Source organism: Dasypus novemcinctus, chromosome 19 (assembly GCF_030445035.2).
Source record: "Dasypus novemcinctus isolate mDasNov1 chromosome 19, mDasNov1.1.hap2, whole genome shotgun sequence".
NCBI classification, from domain to species: Eukaryota; Metazoa; Chordata; class Mammalia; order Cingulata; family Dasypodidae; genus Dasypus; species Dasypus novemcinctus.
In genome coordinates this window covers 80,932,057-80,952,832 of record NC_080691.1, presented here as the reverse complement: position 1 = coordinate 80,952,832, position 20,776 = coordinate 80,932,057, and the positions used below count along the sequence as shown (strand labels likewise).

At 69.4% G+C, this 20,776-nt stretch overlaps 1 protein-coding gene across 9 annotated transcripts in view; it reads right to left on the bottom strand.

Annotated features, from left to right (window-relative positions):
- PTPRS (protein tyrosine phosphatase receptor type S) overlaps positions 1-20,776 on the bottom strand; it is a 97,363-nt gene that overhangs the window by 48,603 nt on the left and 27,984 nt on the right. For all 9 annotated transcript variants that reach the window (XM_058282023.2, XM_058282026.2, XM_058282024.2 and 6 more), the window contains exons 2-5: positions 12,969-13,145; positions 7,537-7,682; positions 7,097-7,238; positions 3,287-3,475 (exon numbers count right to left, since the gene is read on the bottom strand). In XM_058282023.2, coding sequence (XP_058138006.1) covers positions 3,287-3,475; positions 7,097-7,238; positions 7,537-7,682; positions 12,969-13,059 — 568 coding nt within the window. In that variant the 5' untranslated portion in view covers positions 13,060-13,145. The remainder of the gene's footprint in view (positions 1-3,286; positions 3,476-7,096; positions 7,239-7,536; positions 7,683-12,968; positions 13,146-20,776) is intronic.

Here is a 20,776-nt window from a genome sequence, read left to right as displayed (position 1 = left end):
CACAGACAGGGACACAGAAACGAGACTGGGCAGGCCCCAGGGGGGGGCGAGAGGAAGAGACACTGGGAGGGGCGGGGGGGCCGGGGGCCTGCGGGGGCGCGGGGCGGGCAGCCACGGCCCGGGTGGGTGGGCGAGCGAGCGGAGCCTCTTACCTCGGATTGGAGTGCTTTCTGTAAGGGAAGCAGAGAGAGTCAGATGAAAGTCAGTAGGCGGTGGGGGGGCGGGCCGGGCCACAGGCCGTTGTCCCCCGGGGTGGGGGGGGGGCCTGAGCCAGCCCCGGGCCGGGGCCCGGAAGGCAGCTGCGGAGGACGGCGAGGCCCCTGGGAGCAGGAGGGCGCTCCGGGGTGTGCCAAGCTGCAGGTGGGGGTCTCGGAGGGGGGCGGGGCGGAGTCTAGAAGCTTCTCTGGCCTGGCCCTGTCAGCTGTCTTTCCTCCGGGGCGGGGCAGGCTCGCGGGCCCTCTGGGGGGGCCTGGGAAGGGGCCGCTTTCAAGTTGACACCAGGGAGGGATGGGGGGGGACGAGGGTCTCAGGACTCTTGTTAAGGGCAGAGGGAGGGGGTTAGTGGCCCGGAGCCAGGCATAAATGAAGCCAAGGGGGGGGAGGCGATGGGGGGACCCCCAGCAGAGGGCCCCCTGCAGCCTTGTGGACTCCCAGAAGGAAAAGAGGAAAGGACCCCCGGCTTGTCCACCTGGGCCGCAGGGCCGGGGGTGAGAGAAAGCAGACGGAGAGGACCCCAGGCTGCGGGGGGCATGCTCTCGGCTCATGGCCCCGCAGGGGCGGCCAGGGCCCTCCAGGGGATGAGGACACCCTGTGACCAAGGCAGGGGAGCGGCCGGGAGGGTGGGAACCGCGGGTCCCTTCTGCGTGTTCTGGCCCCATTTTACAGATGTGGTAAACTGAGGCCCAGGGGGCCAGGAGGTTGTCTGTGAGCTGGAGGCAGGGAAGGCCTGAAACCCAGCTGCCCTGCCTGCTGAAACGCTCGCCAGCTCCTCGGCTCCGTGACGTCCCTGAGGAAATGGCATCTGCCTGGGGTGACCCCGCGGGGAGCTGGAAATCACGTGGTCCCTGCCCCAGAACTGGGCTGCCCAGTGGGGCCCCTCTCTTTGAGCGACACGACGTACCTCTTGGGGGTATCAAGGGTGGCTCCTTATTTCCCACCCTCGGGAAGATGAGAAGGGACTCTCGAGGGTCAGTATCAGTCACTCTCACCTTAGTAAGAATTAGCCCAGCTGTGGGTTTGGGAGAATTCAGGCTGGACGCTGGGGACAAACGGCGCGCCTGGCCCCAGCCCGGCGGGAAAACTCCGCCAGCAGCCTGCCCCTCCCACCAACTCAGCCCCCAAAGCTGTCATTACACCCCTTTCGAGCCCCCGTCGAGGCCCAGGACGGAGCAGGCAAACCCTGAGCCGTGAAGCTGCACGGGCCCTGGGCGTCCCCACCCCGGGCTCTCGCGGGGCCCCGTGGCCTGGTCTTTTTTCCTCTTTTCCTTCTGGTCGGCTCTGCCTGCCGCCCGCCGGCGCCCCGCTGGGGAGGGCAGGGGGCTGGGGAGGGGGGAGGCGTTAGTAAACATGCCACACGGAGGCTGTTACGGTCACGGTGGCTGTTAGTCGGGGGGTGGGGAGCAACGAGGCGACGTTAGTCGTTGACACGAAAAAGTCAGACTTACCAAAGGTCTCTGAACATTTACAACGGAGGGGACAAGAAAAGAGAACAGGCGTGTTAAAGGGGGTTATTCCGAAGCCGGTGTCCTCGGCGGGGTGGGGGGAGGCGGGGAGGGGGCCGCTAAGATCGTGAACCAGAGCGGCCTCCGTACGTGGGGCAGGGGGCGCGAGGAACGCCTTCTGTCAAGGACATCTCACGGTAACGCCCCGTAATAGGCACGTTTTGGGGGGAACGGAGGCTCGGGGAAAGCGGACGCGACTGGTGAAAGGGAGGGCTGGGACCGGAGCCCAGAATCCAACTGATTTCTCAACATTCCTGTCGTTCCCGCTCTGCTGGAAACATCCCCGGAGAGGCCGGGAAGGGCGACGGCTGTTCATCTCGAGCCGGGCAATTGTGGCCTCGCGCCTGCCTTTTTTCTGGGAGCAGGGGGCTCCTCGGAGGACGAGGAGGGCGCTGGGAACGACAGGTGGGCCCGCCGGGAGGGGTAAGGGTGCTCAGAGGAGAGGCGGAGAGAAACAACGAGAGGGGCGCGTGCGGGCCCGCGGGCAATCTTGACGGGAACCCACGCCAGGGCGGGCCTCAGGCTGTCAGCGGCCGAGATGACCAACGCACGGGCGTGCGCCGACGTGGGCGCTCGCCGCGCAGCCCCACGCACACGAGTGCGCACGGAAACGGCTCCTGCGCACGCACCTGCACGCCGGGCCACGGAGCACCTGCTCCGAGTGCGTGTACACAAAGGGCACTGCAATGTGGGTACACGGGTGGTCGAGACACGGGGGGGGGGGGTACGTGCTCCGGGGAGGGGAGGGTGAACCCAGGTGTGCCCGAGCTCGAGCCTGCACACCTGAGCCCATGCACAGGATGCCGGGCGCCCAGACAGACAGATGAGACAGACACGCACACTCGCGGACATGCCAAGCAGCGGGGGGACTGACAACGCACACGTGGACTCATCTGACGGGGGGAAGGCACGTGGACACGGCTGTGGAGCCGCCTGTAGCCAGGTGGCCGTGGTCTGGAGCTGGCTCCCAGGGGCCCCCCTGGCCCGCCGGGGCCGGGACGAGCAGGCTGGACTGCCTGTGCACCCTTTGTGCACCCAAGCCCCCACCGTGCCCCACGGCTCGCCCTCCCCTCTGCCGGTCTTTGCCCCGGTACGTCCGTGTTGCTTTGGCGTCAGACACTCTCTCTGCGGCTCTCTATGGCTCACGTATCTCCTCTGGACACGTACGCCGCATCCGCGCTAGACATACTCTCCTGCCGTCGCTTCGCGTGGCTTCTCTGTCCTCCTGTCTGTGCCCCGTTCTATCGCCCCTAGCCACACCTACTGCGTCCGCAAAGAAAATGCTCTCCCTCTGCGGCCTTCCGCGGCTCCCCATTAACTCGACCGTCCCCCCATCGTGTCCCCGCTGCAGAGACCCACCACCCTCTGTGGTTTTCTGTTACTGGCACCCGTCTGTGCCTCGTGAGAACAGAACCCCGTGTTTGAGTATTAGGCGACTCGCTCTCCCTGTGGTCCTCGGTGCCCCCCGGCACCCTGCTGGCTCGGCGTCGAGGACCCTCTCCCCCCGCCCCGGAGGCCGGGCCGCACCCGCCTCGCCCCGGCCCCCGCCTCCCGCCCGCACCCACCTGACCGCAGCTGCTTGATGCGCCCGTTGCTGGCGCCCGGGTCCACGGGCAGGAAGTCCTTGAACCAGGTGATCTCGGGGTCGGGGTTGCCGCTGGCGGCGCACAGCATGGTGGCCGTGCGCGTGCGCTCCACCACCTTCAGCTGCGGGCCCATGTCGATGTTGGGAAAGCCGGGCGGCAGCTGGTCCTCTGCGGGCGGGGGGCACGCGGGGCGGAGGTTGGCGCAGCGGCCGGGGGGACCGCGGGCTCCGCCCCCGGGACCGTCCCCGAAACGGGGGAGTGCGCGCCTGGCGACTTGGGGCGTCGAGCCCGAGCGGGGGTCTCACCTGGGGGGCAGCTCTGCCCTCGGCACCCCGGGGACGCTTAGCAAGGTCTGGGGAGGGGGGGCATCCAGGGTGGCCACCCCTCCCGCCCACCGGGGCCCCTGCCCACCCCTCCTGGCACCAGGGCCCCCCTGCGCTGTGCTCTTCCTGCCCGTCCCCCTGGCCGGGGACGCCGGCCCGGCCCCAGGGCGCTGAGCGCCGTTTGTAACCAGTCGCCTCCCCGCAGGCCTCCCCGGCTCATGGCCTCGCTCGGACCCCGATGCTTGGGGACTGGGGACACTCTCTCCCTGTGGCCTTCTGTGGCTCCCCAGCGTTGCATATGTCGGCGCCCATTATCTCCCCGCAGTTCAGCTCTGAAGATCCCCCCTTCTGCCAGCCCCAGAGCTTCCCTTTCCCCCGTCTGTGGCCCTAGACAGCCACACTGTTTCACTTGGAGAACGCCCTCCTTCCACCGTCTGCCATGGCTCCCCACTGCCCCCCGCCTTGCCCCATTACGTCCCCACGGGTTCAGCTCTGAAGGCGCCCTCCCTCACCCCCGACGGCCTCCGGGGTCCCTGTCGCCCGCCCCCTGCAGGCACTCGGTATTCACACGCGTGACTCAACCACTGCTGCCGCCCGCTGCGCGCGACGCTGCTCTTCCAGAAGCTTCCTGGGGACCCCCGAGTGCCAGCTCCCCGTGGCCTTTGGAAGGGGCAGGGACGTGGCTCCAGGCTGATGCCACGAGGGCGGCTAATTGGCGGGTTCCAGAGCCCGGAAACCACGTCAAAGGGCCCCGGGGGGTGACGTGGGGGCGGGGCGGGCTGCCGGCTGGGGGGGGGCTCTGGCCGTGCGGAGCCCCGGCCGGGACCACCTGTATGGAACGGGGCCCCCCCGCCGACCGCCCGGCCCCGCAGCCCCCGAAGCCCACCCCTCCCGCGCCGGGCTGTCACGGCAGAAGGTGGGGGGCCGCGTGGGGCGTGCCCGGGCTGGGCTGCCCGTCGCCCTGCCACCGGGACCAGGACAACTTCCCAGAGGAGCTGCCGGGCGGGGAAGCTTCCCCGAGACGGGCGGAGCTGGCTGAGGGTCGGCAAACCCCGGCCCCCGGCGGCTGTTCGTGTCAATAAAGTTTTATTGGGACACGGCCCCGCCCATCCGCCGACGGTCCAGCTGCGGCAGAGTTAAGGCCTCGGACGGCGGGGCCCGGGAGGAGTCACTCTCTGGGGCGTTTGCAGGACGCGCCTGCCGACTCCTGGGGCAGAGGAGGCAGGTGCTTGCGTGGAAAGGTGGTCACGCGCAGGTGTGTGCCCACAGGTGCCCGGGGGGAGGCTGCCCAAGGGAGGGGGGTGTCTGGCTGGGGAATGAGCGGCCGGGGATGGAGGTGAGAAGGACGGAGCCCCAGGCACGTGGTGGGGGCAGGAGGCGGACGTGGGCCGAGGAGGAGGCCGGGAGGGGCAGAACCGTCCTGCATCTCCCCAATGGGGCCAGACGACGGGTGCTGGGGGGGATCAGCCACCCCAGCCCCGAGGCCCGAGCGCTAACCCCACGCCGGGCAGGAGATGGGTACCCCCCTGTGCCCCTCGTGGAGCCCACTGCGTCACGGGAGGGCAAGGCCAAGACGACCAGCCTGGCGGCGGCTGCCACCAGACCTCTGCTCCCCCCATGCAGGGACGCGTGCGGGGGCCCCCGTGACCTCTCCAGGGACCGGGCGGTCCGTTCCTGGGGCAGGGGGTGATCATGGAGGAGTGGGGGGCGGCCACCCGCCGGGACCAGGAGCTCGTTAAACGACGGCGGCCACCGCCCGCCACGCGGTGCCCGGTTCCTGAGGGTTCCATTAAACGGCAGTGCGGGCTGCGCCGCCAGGGGGCACAGGTAGGAGGGGGGCGGTGCAGAGGGGCTTCCCCGCGGCTGGGGAACCGGGCGGGGGCTGGACCCAGGGGTCCCCAAGCTGCAGGGAGACAGGGAGGTCCAGACGCCCGGGCCTCGGCAGGGAGGCCGTGCCCCCACGGCCCGAGAGCCCCTGAGAACCTGAAGAGCAGGGGAGGCCCGGGGGAGGGGGCTGCGTCGTTCCCAGACTCCCAGAGGCGAGGCGGCGGGCGGAGGCGCGGGCGGGCCCGCCACCCCGAGCCCTCACGACGGGCGCTGGCACGGGACGGGCGCTGGCACGGGACGCGCGGGAGGCCGGCGGTCCCCGCCCGTGCCCAGGAAAAGGTCAGGGCTAAAAATAGCTGCGGGGGCGGGGGGCAGGCCCCTCCCACCCTGGAACCCGCGGGGCCCACTGCGGGACTGAGGCATGGGGGGCGCCTCGTTAAAAGGAGGAGGGATTCCCAGGGGTTGCCCCCAGAACCCCAAAGCAGAGCCCTCCCTGGTGCGGGGTCCCCCGTGTTGCCCCGAGTCCTGGGCCCGCGATTTGGGCACAGGGCCCCGCCCCCCAGGGCTGGCCGCGGGCCTCGGCTGCTCTCGGGGACATCAGGAGAGCCCGACGCGGAAGGGCTGGCCACGGCCGTCTCGTTAGAACAACGATGACGCTGAGAGTGGCCGTCGTTAAAACCAGGGTGACCACGACGGCGACAACAACGCCCGCCCCCTGCCTGCTCCTCTGCTGATGGAAAAGCCTCCGGGTTCCGCCACGTGCCCGAGGTCACAGGGCCGCAGAGCGGCCGCGCGGCGGGGGCGCGGGACCCCGGGACCCTGACGGCTCGGGCTCTGGTGTTAAAATCCTCGGCCCCGCGCTAACGCGAAGCTGCTTGGAGGAGGCCGGTGTGTGACGCCCGCGCGAGCCAATGGCCCGGCTGAGGGGCGTTTCCGGCGGCCTCCCAGGCACAGAGGGCGGGCGTCCACGGTGGCGGCGGCCGGCCCGGCACCTGTCTGTTTTTTTTTCCATCGGGGGAAACGCCCCCCCTCTGGCCAGAGCACCTTGGCTCCCGGCCTCGGTAACCGGCCTGGGACCCAAGCTGGGCCAATGAGCGTCAGCCCTCGGCTCCCCGGTCCTGGCTTTTCGGTCAGCCTGGAGCTAAGGGGGACCGGGGACATGGCAGAGGGCAACGCCAAGGGGCACGGAGAAGCTGAGCCCTGACCGCAGCGTGGAGCCCCTGGATCCAGCCGAGCCTGAAGCCTGCCTATCCGTGGACGTGGTAACTACAGTTACTCCTCACTTGAACCAGTTCAAGCCTTATGGGCCCAGAACCACCACGACAAAGACAACAGGCGAGGAAGACTCTGGAGTATCACTAGGAACTTGTGGCCTCCAGTCCCTCATCTCCTTGCAGGAGGCTCAATAAGCACCCGCAGGCTCTGGGCCCCGACGGTGTTACGGGCTGGAGAAGGGACCGCGAGCGTCCCCGGAGGAGGGGGAGAAAATCCAAAGCGGGAGGGTTTGGGGTCATTGCTCGGGACGCCCCTGAGGTCGGCCCCCCAAGCCCGGGCCCCTCCCCGCCTGCCCCCAAGCCCGGGCCCCTCCCCGCCCGCCCCCAAGCCCGGGCCCCTCTCCGCCCCCCGGGGCGCCCTGTACCTCGGAGGACAGTGAGCTTGGCGTGGACCGTGATCTCCCCGGCCGAGTTCTGGGCCACGCACTCGTACACGTTCTCGTCGCGGGGCGTCCGCAGTGGCTGGATCCTCAGCACGGCCCCCGCGCTCTCGTCAAACTCGATCGTCTGTCACAGGGGAGGGGGAGGGCCCACGGTGAGGCCGGGGGAGCTGGCGGTGGGGGGGGCGGCACCGGGGGCAGCCGGGAGAGGGGCCGGGGGCCGTGTGTGCACACAGGGTTGCGAATTCCTGGGGGGGGCCTGCATCTGCGGGAAGCCAGGCTCAGAGAGGGCAGGGTCTTGCTCGAGGCCACACAGCACAGAGGAGGCAGAGCAGGCGAGTGGCCAGGGCGGGGCCCGCAGCAGGAGGGGGCCGGCCCCTGCCGGGGAGGTTGTGTCTGGGGAGGGGTCTCCGCCCCCCACTCACCTCGAAGCGCTGGGAGTTGACCTTCTTCCCCTTCTTGTTCCAGGTCACCCGGGGCTTGGGGTCGCCCGTGGCCTGGCACACAAAGGAGGCCACGCCCCCCGACACGCCGATCTGGTCCTTGGGTTCCTTGATGAACCTGGGGGGCTCTAGGGACGGAGCAGGGAGAGGAGGGGCTCAGACAGGACCGGGCGCGGAGCCGGGACCCCCCAGGTCCACGCCCACGGAGCCCCCCCTCCGTGGCCAGAGAGGAACCACGTGGAGCCCGGAGAAGGGCCCAGCGAGGCGGTGGCAAGACGCAGCTGCTGCACGGCTCCCCTTTCAGGGGCGCCCGGGGGCACCCCGGGATCTGTGTGGCGGCCCCCCGAGCCGGGCAGTCACACATTCACACGCGGACACGCCCCCCCCAGGGGGCCCCCCCCCAGCCAGGCCCCAGGGGGTCCCTGGCCCTGAAAAGACCCGGGAGGCTGGACCACCCGGTCGAATCCCCCGGGGAGTGCAAGTGGGAGACATCGAGGCGCCGAGCGGAGAAGCAGGGGGCGACCAGAGCATCTGGGGCTGGAGCCGGCACTCGAACCCGGGGCTGCAGCCTCTCCAGCCCGGAGGCGCCTGCCCCGCAGGGGTCGGGGCGCAGGGCCGCGAGCTAGAGGCTGAGGAAGGGCATGTGGGGGTTCCCAAGGCGAGCGCTGCCCAAGCCGCCGGCAACCCCTAGGGCAAGCACTTATTCGGTGCCTACTGTGTGCGCCGGCCGTAGGCGCGGTGTCGAGTCCTTCTGGCAGCGCTGACGGGCAGGGCCGGGACACGCCCCCGTTTTACACACGCAGACGGAGGCAGGGCCCGGGGTAGGCGCTTGCCAAGGACACGCACGGCCGGGGAGGGGCGGTGCCGGGACCGGAACTGGGCCGGGCCCTGAGCCCACGACCCCCGAAGCCGTGAGCCTCACCAAGGACGGCCTCAGCTCTGCGCTCGGGCAGCGCTGGGGTGGCCGGGAAGAGTTAAAAAACGTGGTTTCCTTCCTAGCAACTTCTCTCTACAGTAATCATGGACTCCCGCCAAGGGACAGAGACTTCCATTCACGGAGAGGCTGCGGAGCAGCCCTTAGAAAGAATTCAGGGGGGGCGGGTGTAGCTCAGCGGTTGAGCGCCTGCTTCCCACGTACGAGGTCCTGAGTTTGATCCCCGGTACCTCCTAAAAACAAACAAACCAACTTTCATTGGGGAGTGGGTGTAGCTCAGTGTTTGAGCATCTGTTTCCCATGTATGAGGTCCTGGGTTGAATCTCTGCTACCTCCATAAAAAAAAAACGAATTCAGTTACTTCTGAAATTTTTACCAGCAGACTCAAGGGTCCTCCTGGAAATAATCCGAATATCCAGCCAAAGGGGACTTGATTAAATAAATGCCAGTCAACTACCTGGGGGAATATTAAGCTGCTGTGAAAAAGGATGTTTGGTTTTGTGTTTTTTTGCTTTGCCTTGTCATGAACGATTGGAAAGATGTACTGTTAGATGAAACAAAGCTAGAGAGAATATAAAGAATGCTGCGCTAGGTAAGAAAGACAGAAGAAGAAAAAGCTGGTGTGTGCGCCTCTGCGTAAAGAGAGAACAGATTTCCAATTACAACAAGCTGGAAGCCGGTGGACACGGGGTGACTGGGCACAGCTGTGGGGGAAGCTTCACACCTTGGCTGCTTTTTCAGATTTAGAGATCTTCAATAAAAACTAAATTTGGAGAGTGGATACAGCTCAAGTGGTTGAGCACCTGCTTCCCAAAAGGGAGATCCCAGGTTCAGTCCCCGGTGCTGCCTAAAAGCCAAAAAACGACAAGCGAGTCAATGAAAAAACCAACTCAGGGGAGCCGAAGTGGCTCGGAGGTTGAGCGCCGGCTTCCCACACGAGGTCCCGGGTTCGAGCCCTGGCCCCAGTACCTCAAAAAACAAAGAGCTGGAAGAAAAAAAATAAAACTAAATTAAACTGACTTTTAAAAAATAAGCATCTAAAATAAAGAGGGGAGCAACTAAAGAGAAAAAAACAATAGAGAAAGCCGGGGGTCCCCGAGTCCCCGGGGTGGGGCCAAGCTTGCACAATTCCAATGTTGCGCAACACTGGATCTCTGGGCCTCCAGGATGGCCGGAAATGGGAGTGGGGGGAGGGGGGCATGTGGGCTCGCCAGGAAAGTTCTGGAAGCTCCGGGAAGCTGGGGGAGGCCTCAGGGTCCCAGGTTGGGACCCCCGGGCCCTGCCACCTGCCCTCGTGGGCTCGGGCTGAGCCAGGATCAGGACCGGCGTGCCTGCCCCCGTGGCCCATGGGCGTCCCCTCCCCCTGCCCGAGCCCCGCTCCTACTGACGGGACCACGCAGCTCTGGAGCGCGGGGCGCAGGCACGCGTGCCTCGCTCGGCACCTCTGTAGCCCCCGAGCGGCTTCTGTATTCCCACTCTCACTGACGGACACGGTCCAGCTCAGGAAGGCAAGCACGATTTGAACCCGGGACCCTGTGCCTGCCCCAAAGCTCCCGCCATCATGGTGCAGCATGGACGATTAGCTCTCAGGGACTCAGGCCCACCTCCCTGGCTCGGACTGCCCGGGCCCCCCCCTTCCGAGCCTTGGGAACAGTGACCCCAGGCAGCAGCTGTCCCTGGCCAATGAGGCACGCAAAAAAGTCACTGTGGCCGAATCAGGAATCTCTCAACTTCTGGAAAAATCCTCCCTCGGGAGCCGCTGGAGGGAAAAGGGGATCGGCGGCGGGGGACAAGGGCCTGCCCGTTTACGCGCTGGGGACAGGGCTGGCTGCTGCCCGCGGCCGCACGTGGCAGCCTCGAGCTCGGCGTGGCCGCCGCGTCCCCCGGGCAGCCTGACGCGGCTCTGACCAGGCAGTGCTGGAACGGCCGGGGCAGCGCCTGCTGCCCAGAGCCCACCTACCCCCGGCCCGGTGCCGCCGCAGGGAGGAAACGCCTTCTCGGCCCGTCTCCAGCCGCTGCGGGATCCGAGCCAGCCTGGGAGAAGCTTCTCGGCCCGCCGCGCCGCCCCCGCCGCTCGGATTTCTCACGGATGCCTGAAACCGCGCGTTCGGAGAAACCTCCCCTCGTCTTCCAGGTGTGGGGAGGCCTCGTCAGGGCACGTCCTGGTGGCCGCGTGCCCACCAGGGGGTGGCCTGGAGGGGGGCTCGGCCACCGACTCACGCCTGGGTCATGGGGGAGCAAAAGCACGGCGCAGCAAGGGCCAGGGGGCTCGTGAGGGGGCAGAGCCGGAATTCGAACCCGGTCCCGCTGGCTCCCGAGCCCCGCCGACCGTGTGAGTTCAATAAATGGGGCCGCGGGTCTCTGCTGGCCACGGGCACGGCAGACATCCCGTTGTTTAGACGAAGAGACCGAGGTTCCCAGTGGTAAGCCAACAGCGTAGAAGCTGGGGCAGGAATTCAGGCCTCTCCGAAAACCAGGGCCTGAGCCTCCCCCACCCTGGCCCAATTTCTGTTTTTCCGCTGCAGATTCTGCAGGGGAGGACGCCGGCGCCAGGGCCAGCGACCCACCCGCCCCGAGCCCTCTGACCCCGCCTGGGCCGGCCCCACGGCATCCTGGGAAGGCCTCGGAGGGCCAGAAGCCGTTTCTCTACGGCCGAAACTGCTCCTGTGGCGCTGGCTGCCGCCTCACCGGCCCAGAGGCCCACAGCCCCGGGGGGCGCCCTCGATGCTGGCCGGGCCAGCCGGCGCCCACAGCCCTCTCCGGGCCCCAGGTGACAGGGCTCCCTCTGAGCGCACCCACCTGCTGGGGCGCAGGTGCCCCAGCCCGCTGAGCAGCCCGGCTCCCTGCCAGGTGCGGTAGGGGGCTCCCACCTGCGCCTGCTGTCCTCCCACGGCAGCCAGAGGGCACCTGCAGCACCTAAGTCCCAGCCCTCCTCTGCCCAGAGCCCTCCGTGGCTCCCAGCTCCCCTGGGGGAAAAGCCCCAGTGCTCCCCGCAGCCCACCATGCTGCTCCTCCAACATCCCAGGCCGCCGAGCCCGCCTCAGGGCCTTTGCAAGGGCAGCTCCCACCTCCTCTGGGTGCCCCCTCACTGCCCCTCCCCTGCCCTCCTCCTCTCCCTCCCCCGCTCGACTTAGCGCCCCCGCTCGCCCGCCAGCCGAATGCCCTCCGCCAGACTTCACCAGCTCCACGGCAGGGCGGGGACGTTGCTCTGCTCTGTCCCCCGTACGGCCAACCGGGCCTGGCACGTAGTAGGTGCTCAGTAAAAGCCCACCGGGCAGCTCGGCGGAAGCACAGGCTCGTCCGCCGTCACGGGGCCAAGCCGGGGGCAGTCCCCAAGTCCATCGCCCCGTCCCGGCGGCCACCCGGCAGCCTCGGTTTCCCCACCTGGAAAACGGGGGCTCGCCCCAGCTCCGGAGCCGCCGCGCCCGTCGAAGCGGGCAGGCCGCAGCGCGCCCGGGGGCCTTGCATCAGGGCGACGCGCCGAAGCGGTGAGCGTGGTATTTGGTCAGTCGAGGTGAGCCGGGTTAGGGCGTCTCACGTGGGGCAGAGACGGTTGGGTCTGGAGATACCCGGGACTGTCGTGGCCGGGGGCGGGGTGCTCTCGGCATCGAGTGGGCGGAGGCCGCCAGCGCCCCACAGTGCCCAGAATGTTCCCCGACGCAGAAACGTCCCAGACCCAAATACCCACAGGGCTGGGCGTGGGGTTGCGTTAAAGGAATGAGCAAAGAACCAAAAACGCTCGGCTCCTTCCTCCAACTGTTCTGCCAAGGAAAAGGGGGCCCTTGGCAGAGGCCGGACAGGTCAAGGGCAGACATGCCGGACACCGGGCCAGGAGGCTGCGTGGCTGGGTGGCCGAGGGGGTGCCCTGCCGGCCTGGGCCCTCTGATATCCCTGGAAAAGGAGCCTTGTCCGTCCCCAAACGCCACCTCCAAGGCCTGTGGCATGGGCCCTCACCTCCACCAGGAATGGCCTTTGCATTGGCAAACTCCTATGCACCCACAAAGCCCCAGGTACAATGCCCTCTCTCCTAAGAAGCCATCTTCCCTGCTCCCAACTCTGGTTCCCTCTCTGGGAAAATTTGTCTGCCTGCATGCCTGCGACCTGGGAGCTGGTGAAAGAGGAACTGACTTTCGTGGCTCTCAGAGGTGACCTCAACTAAGCCTCCATTCTCTCCGAGCCTGTGTTTCTTACTGGAAAAATGGGGACGGTAACACAGCCGGCACGACTGGGTGCTGTCGGCTCGAGACGAAGCCGGCAAAGTCTGTGCTTAGCTGCTCGAGAATCGGCTGGTGTTGCCGTTACTGTTATATTTTACAGCTGCCATCGTTATTGTTTGCTGGTGGATTTCGGGGGCCCGGCGCAGCAGCGCCTCGCTCCTGGAGGGCCAAACGGGGCGCGCCAGGAAGGGGGGGCGGGGACCCGCGTTCACACACACACACACACGGCCACGCACAGGCTGGCTCCCGCGCGCCCTTCTTACCTTCCGCCACACAGCCTCCAACCAGCAGGGCCACGAGCAGGCCCAGGGGGCCGGCCAGAGAGGCCACGCCGGGGCCCCGGGCGGGCGCCATGCCTGGCAGCGACCTGCGCAGGGCGGGGAGGGCGCCCCCGCCACGGTCCCTCACCGGGAGGCCTCGAGCTTCAGACGGGGCAGCGTCTGCGGAGACAAGGGAGGGGCCGTGAGTCGTGGGGGAGGGGAGAGGGCTGCCCCCCGCCCCCGGCCAAGGCCCAACTCTGACCGAGCCCCGCGCTGGGACTGGGCTCCTGCCCTGGGCGGGCTCCGGACACCCACTTCCGCCCTCGCCACGGGCCGGGGTCCCCGAGAAGACGAGAGCTCACGCCTCCTTGAAGGACCCCTGCCCCCTGCCCCTGCGCTGCCCCCCGCCACCCAGCCACCGGGAGGGCCTTCCCCTGGGGCCCTAACATCCCCCGTGGCTCCCACCGTCCCAGGAGAAGCTGCTCCCTCTGGGCCCCGGGGCGCAGCTCGTCCTGCCGCAGGGCCTCGGTCCCCACCGGGTCCCTTGGTTGAAAGTGTCGCCAGCCCGCCGCCGCTGAGGCCGGGCCTCGGCCCTCCGTGCCCCCCCAGGTTCGAGCCTCTCCCCCCAAACTCCGCGTCCCAGAGTCTCGGGTGATTAAACCGCGCCCCGCTGTGTCCACTCCAGCCTGGAGGCCGAACGTGACCGTGGGGCACTGGGCGGCTGCTGCCCCCGAGGATCCCGGCCGTGGGCGGGACGCAGGCGCCGGGGCCGGCAGGGCAGGGGGCCAGGGCGGGGCGCTCGCCGAGGGCGCTGGTGGCCGTGCCCGGGGCGCGACTGGGCGGCGGTCCCAGGCCCGGATGCCGCGTAATGACGGGGCAGGCCCCTGTGATTCCGGCTCCCAAAATACCCCGCTGCGGTCGGCTCGCCCAGCTCCCGGGGAGGGGCCCCTGGGGCAGGCTGGGGACGCGGTGCCCGGGTCACGGCCCAGGGCGGAGGCAGGGCACGCGGGAGAGGGGGATGTACGCACACTCAGGCCCCAGGCGCACAGTCAGACTGCCTGCAGAGAGGGGGTGTCCGTGTAGACGGCCGCCCGGAGACAGGCGGCCGTGACGGCAGTGCCTGGGCCACGGACGTCCATGGGGACGTGCGTGCAGTCAGACCATGGGCAGGCATGCCAGCCTGGGCACACAGTCAGACCGCAGACCGGGGTGGCGAGACCAGACGCAGACACAGAGGCCTTCATGCGCGGGTGTTGGACAGGCGCCCACGTGGTCGGGCAGGTGAGAGGTGCACGTAGTCAGACCATACACACCGATGCCAGGCACGGGTGTGCAAAGTCCCATCCCAGACATGCACACACGCCGAGAAAACAAAACACACACACACACACGGTGTCAAGAGTGGGCAGGTAGCACGTACGCACAGTAGGGACACACGTGGCAGGATCTGACACACACACGGGGAGTCCTGCAGGGTCACAGTCCGGCAGACAATACACATACACGGCCCGTAAACACACACTGTCCAGGCAGGTGAGACTCATGCTCAGATCGAACACGGAGGTGCACACGCAGTCAGGCTACAGGCGAGCCACGCAGCCAGCAGGACACCCCGTGCGCGCACACACACGCAGTAGGATGACGCGCACAGGCTCACCAAGCCAGAACTCTAAGTCGTACGCGTCTATGCAGCTGGGCTACGGGGGACGGGCCGGCGCGCAGTCAGGCTATGGCTATGCACGCGCACACGGCCAGCTGGGGAGGGAGGGGGCAGGCAGGTGGGAAGCATGACATCCAGGGCGCGTCCCCTCACCCGGCAGCCCGCCCCCGCCCCCCGCAGGCCCGCTGGGAGCACGAGGAGCCGACGAGGACGGCGGTGGCTGCGCCAGAGTGACCGGGTGACCCAGCGGCCGGCGTCGCCCCCCGCAGGCACACCTGGGGCTCAGGCCACTCGGGTCGGGCCAGGCAGGCCTGCAGAGAGGCCCTGGGGAAACCGAGGCGGCGTGGCGCGTCCACAGCCCAGAGGGGCTTGCCCTGCCACGGGTCCCCGGGATGGGGGGCCTGGGGGGGAGGGGGTGGGGGGTCCCAGCTGCTCCCCTGGGAGCGGGCAGCCCACGCCCTCCCGCTGCCCGGCTGGGGACCACCTGCCGCTCCAGCCCTGGGCTGGGAACGTGGGGACTTTCGAGACACAGGTGACGGGGCGGGATGGGCGGTGGCACGGCCGGGGCAGACCCCACAGGGTGAAACGACACCGCGTTTCAGGACTCGGGTGCTCCCCCAGGGGCTTTCCGTAATGGGGGGCCGGGTGGGGGGGGCAGGACCCTGACAAGGCGCAGCCCACCTGCTGCCAACCGCTTCCCGGAGGGCGACGGGCGGGGGGGAGCGGGCAGGTCCCGGCGGCCCACCCCCCACACCGCCCCCCCCCCCCCGCCTCTCCCACACCTGGACCCCCGCAGGTGCCCCCACCCTCACCCTCCCTGCGGCAGCCAGAGGGCGCCCGTGAGCACCAGGTCGGCCCGTCCCTCCTCTGCCCACGGCCCCCCACGGCTCCCACCTCCCTGGGGGGACACACCCACGTCCTCCCCACCCTGTCCCCTCCCTGCCCTCCCCTCGCTCCCTCTGCTACAGCCCCAGGGGCCTCCTCGCTGCTCCTCCACCCCAGTCCTGCCCCAGGGCCTTTGCACGGGCCGTGCCCTCTGCCTCGAGCAGATTTAACGTTGTTACGCTTTGGCTGGTGACCCAAGGGTGAACGGGAGGGGCGGTGGGGTGGGGTGGGGGCGCCCCGTTACTGGCACGAGGCAGGGCAAGAAGCTTCCACGGGGGACAGGGGAGAGTTGAGGGCAGAGGGGCCCTGGGCCACCCTGGATGGCCAAGGGCACGGCCGGGTCAGCACCTGGTCCAGCCTGCGTCCCTCCCCTCCTGCCAAAGGGGAAACCGAGGTGGGTAAACGGGGGCCACGCGCCGTTCCCCGAGCACCTGCCCGCAGGGGCCGCCAGGGTAACTCGGGGGGGGCTGAGCCAGGGAGAAGTGAAAGGGGGGGGCCGCCCCGCCTGAACTCGACCTTCCCCGCAGACGTCCGCGCGCGCTCTCTGCCAGGCGCCGGACGTCTGCCACGGCCAGCTCGCAGCCGGGGCCCGCCTGTCACAGAAGGGGAAACCGAGGCACGCACCAGGGTGGGGCCTCGTCCGGGGACGCCCCCCGCCTCGAGCTGGCCTCCGTGTGACCGCGGAGTGGGCAGGAGGGGCGGCTGCCGGGGAGGCGCGAGCGGGGGGCAGAGCAGGCACCCGCTCCGGCAGGGTGCGGGGGGCGCGTCACGCGCTCTGGCGTCGGCCTGGCATGCCCATGTGGCCCGGGAGCATAAAGGGGCGATTGAGACCCGGGCATCAAACAGCCTCTGTGCCACCCGCCCGAGGCGGGGCCTGGGGACACCGGGGGGCCTGGGGTGGGTGCTATCCCCGGGGGGCCGGGGGCCAGGGGCTCCTCTCCCCAGGTCCAACACTTGGGGGGACACAGTGGGGCCTCTCTCGAGACGGCGCCCAGGGAGTGGCCCGGGGCCAGGGGAGCCCGTGGGGGCACAGCGGGCACAGAAAGATCCCCGCGTCCCCTTCCGCACTTGTCGCCTCGGCTCCAAGCTTCTGGAACACTCCCGCCGCTGCCGGCCATCCCCACAGCCCCGCGCGGGCAGGGCGCCGAGCAGGGAGGGGCGCCCTTGGCCAGGGTGGACCGGGGTGGCTCCGCCAAGCCCCTCTCCCAGGGGTGCCCCGATGCCCCCCCACCAGGAAATGGGCTCTGGGTGGGGCCAGCCCTGCCACCCTTTACGGAAAGGGCCGAGGGACGGAGCCTTAATTGCCTACCGATTGGCGTTGGGAGGACCCAAGGGCTTGAGGCGTCGCCCCCCAGGATGCCTGTGGCCGGGAGGGGCCGGGTGGGGTGGATGGGACACGGGGTGGGCGCCGGGCCAAGCCCGAGAGAGGGGAACGGGCAACGCCCCCCACCCCACGCGGCCCCCCTTAAGCATTCCCCGTGCTCCCTCCCCGGGAGGGGAGGCCACTGGAGGCTCAGAGAGGGGCCGCGGCGTGCCAGGGGCCACACAGCGAGGAGGCGCCAGAGCGCGCTGGGATCCGAGGCCAGAGCCCGGCCCTCGTGGGCACCCCGAGGCCCTGCTCTCGGGGTGCCCGGCTTGCCAGGGCGGCCTCTGCCGGCAAAGGTGTGGCCGCGCCCCTCCCCTGCTCACACACCTGCCAGGGACCCCCGGCTCCTGGGCTGGGACCCTCTGCCATCTGCCTCCCCCCACCCCCCCCCCGCCCCGCGAGTGTTCCCAGAAGTCCTTGGAAAGTTTCCGCAGCTCCCAGGGTGCACCGGCCCACCTGTCCAATCGTCCTTCGAGAGCCTCACCCTCTCCCAGGCTGAGCCTCCGTCACGTCGGGGTCTCTCTCACCTCACCCTGAGGCCAGCTCTGCTCTAAACCCCTCCATGGCTTCCCAGCAACCCAAACCCCTGACCTCTGGGCCTCAAGACCCAACCTCCCCCAATGCCGGTCACTCACGCAGCCAGCCCCACTCTTGTCCCCTTGGTCCCTAACTCTCTGCCCTCTTCCTCTCCAAGGGCAATGCGCCTATGCTGTTCCTTCCGTGCAACACACCCTTCCTTGCTCCCTATAAAGCCTGAGATCCCGGCCGAGCTGTCACCTCCTCCGGGAAGCCCTCCCCTGCTGCCCTAGGCTGGACCGAGCCACCTTCACCCCCCCAGCACCCTCGGCCACCCCCACCACGGCTCCACGCCTTCCCGTCCCAGGGCTGTCAGTCCCCCAGGCCGGGGACCGCCACCCGTCCCAAGGAGGGGGCAAAGGCCCTCACCCACTGAAGATCTGGTTCACTCCCGCCCTTCACTGACATCCTTCCTATAAGGATGTTCGTTTCAGAAGGGGAAACTGAGGCCACGTGGGGAGGCCACCGCGGGCAGAAGCCACCCACGAGGCACGGCCGCCGCTTCCTTCTACCTGCCCTGGGGTCCGCTCAAGCTTTGGGGGCGCTGGGGGGTGGATGAGACTGGGAAGGGGAAGACGGGGCTGGGGGGAAGTGAGAAGCCTGCAGGAAAACGCCGGGGGGGTCCCCAAAGCCGGGGGGTCCAGGTGTCTGCGATGCCCTCCTAGGAAGCAGGGCTGGGGGCGGCCCTGGGGGTCGCGAGGCAGGAAGGGGGGGGTGGGGGAGCTGGGAGCTCAGGGAACAGGGACTGCGAAAGAAAATGGGAGCTGCTTTGTGGCCCTGACCCGGCCAGAGGCGGGCACCCCAGAACCCTCCCTGGGCTCAGGTCCCCCCTGCTTGCTGAAAGTCCCCGCTGGGCCCAGGGTCTCCCCGGGATCCACAGGCCCGAGGGGCGCGGGGACCCAGGCAAGGCGGAAAACTTTGTGATTTCGGGGGAAGGGCGGCTGGCAGCTGGGCACCCCCAACCCCGCCGGCTTCCTCCACGGCCCCCCCACCCTGAGGATGCCGAGGGAGCCCCCGACCCCGGCGCCCCCCGGGCGGGCAGTGAAGGCGGCCCCGCGCTTGGCTCCGCCCCCGGGGGGTGTCGCCCCCCTCCCCCCGCGAAGCATAACGGTCCCCGAGTTTTCCAAAGTGCGACCCCGGGCCCGAGTGGGGGGCCGGGCGCCAGGCCGCGGGGTGGGGGGGAGGGTGGGGGAGGGCCGGGCGGGGCGAGGCGGGGGCCCCCCCGCGGAGCCCGGGGGAGGGCGAGGCGGGGACCCAGCCCGGCGCGGCCTCGGGGTGCAGGGGGGCCCCCCCCGGGGCGCACTCACCCCCCGCGGCGCGCAGATCCGGGGGCCCGCGCGCCCCCCCGCCGCCGCGCGCGCCGCCGTCCGTCCCCTCCGTCCGCCCCGGGCGCGCGGCGAGGACTCGGGAGAGGCCGCGGGGGGCGGGCCGGGGGCGGGGCCTGCGGCGGGGGGGCGGGCCCGGGGAGGGGGCCGGGAGGGCGGGGCCCCGGCCGGAAGTGGGGCGGGGAGACCCGAGGGGCGCCCCGCGGCCTGGCGGGGGTCCGGGCGGCGCGGGTGGGGGAGCGCTCCCCCGGCTGGGGGGAGGGGGGTCGCAGCCGAGAGGCTCCTCCCCCCCCGCCCCGCGCTCCTCGTGACCATGGCAACGCGCGGGGGGGGGGGGGGTGATGGACAGGGCGGCCAAGGACGCCCAAAACACACCCAAATGGGGAGGTCGGGGAGGGGGGCAGGGAGATGCTGCAAGGGGGGCCCAGCCGCCGAGGGGCGCCCCAAGCCCGAGACCCGGCGGTGGGGGCTGGGGGGGCTTCTCTCTCCGCTGCGAGCCCAGTGCGGGGAGCAGAGGGGGGGGACGCCGTGGCAGGGTCCCCCCCACCCCCGCCCTACACCTCTGAGGAGGGGGCGGGGAGCGCGGGGCCAGATTGGAAACAGATGGGGCGGGCGGGTGCCAGCGCGCGACACCCGATCCCGGGAGGCGGCTGCGGGGGGGGGGGGGGGGGGGGGGGGGGGTGCGCGGGCGCGGGAGGGGGGGAAGGGGGGGGGAGGCGCGGCCCTGCCGGGCAGCCAATCCCGGCCCGCGCTGCCCCGGGCTGCGGGTTTGAAAACTCCGCTGGAGCGGCCGGGCGCTGGCGAGGCCCGGCGGGGGGGGCGGGGGGGCGGCGGGGGGGGGGTCCCCAGGGCCTGAGAGACGCAGTCAGGGAGGGGCGGGACCCCCCCACACACCGGGCTGGCTCCCAAGCCCCTAGAAAGGGCCTCTCCTTCCAGCACTGGTGCTCGGGCATGACAGCCCTGAAGGGAGACCCCCACGACCACCCGCCCATTCTCCAAAGGGGACATGGGGGGTGGGGGTGGGGGGACAGAGAGAAATAAGTGACTCCTTCGGGGCTAGAAAGGCAGGGATTCGAACTCAGGGCTGGGTCCCGAGCTCTTACTACAGCGGCTGCAGGAGGCTGAGAAGCATGGCTGTTGAGAGCAAGCCATTATAAATTTAAAGCGCCCCAGTTTTTCGGGGGGGGGGGCACAGCAGCACCAGAGACAAACCACTCCCCCTGCCCTAGGGGCTCCCAGTCCAGGAGGGTTGGCAGCCACTTGGGTGACCTGGCTGTGGCCCCCCAGCAGGTACACGCGCCCCCCTCCTACCCCCCAGCACAGAATGCCTCTCCCTGCCTGGTTGGCCCCAGCCTGCCCCCCTGCCCTTTCTGTGCCTCAGTTTCCTCCCCCTGCAGAAGGGAGGTTATCAGTCCCAGCTCCTGCCAATACTGGAGGTCTCACCTGAAGCTGGGCGCACAGTAGGTGTCACAGGGCCACCTGGAGGCAGTCTTCTCTCTACCCCCTTCTACAGAGGAGCCAACAGTCGGCGCTGACTGAACATGCTAGCTCTGTCCCCACCACTTCTCCCCACGGCCCCCATCCCTGGGAAGGCACACAGTAGGTGCTTCGTGGAGGTGGCACCCAGTGGGTGTGGCGTTGAGCAGTGAAGCCTGCCCCAGCTTGGCAGAGCACACGCGGCTGGAAATGCCGTCGGGCGCACAGTAGGTGCCTTGCCTGCACCTGCTGGTTCCCAGCCCAGGGCCAAAGTAGACCCGGGTTTGAATCCCGGCATGCCCCACGTGACTTCAGGCCCAGCTCTGCACCTCTCCGGGCCTCGGTTTCCCCATGGGTAATAGAAGCTGGACACACAAGAGGCCTCAATCAACGCATGTTGCCTGTGTCGGCCCAGCCGCCCTCTGCCCATGGCTGTGTGACCCGAGGCGGGCGCGCCAGTCCCCTGGGCCTCTGGTGCGGGGGACGGGCCACAGCATGACCTAGGACCTCGCAGGACCAAACC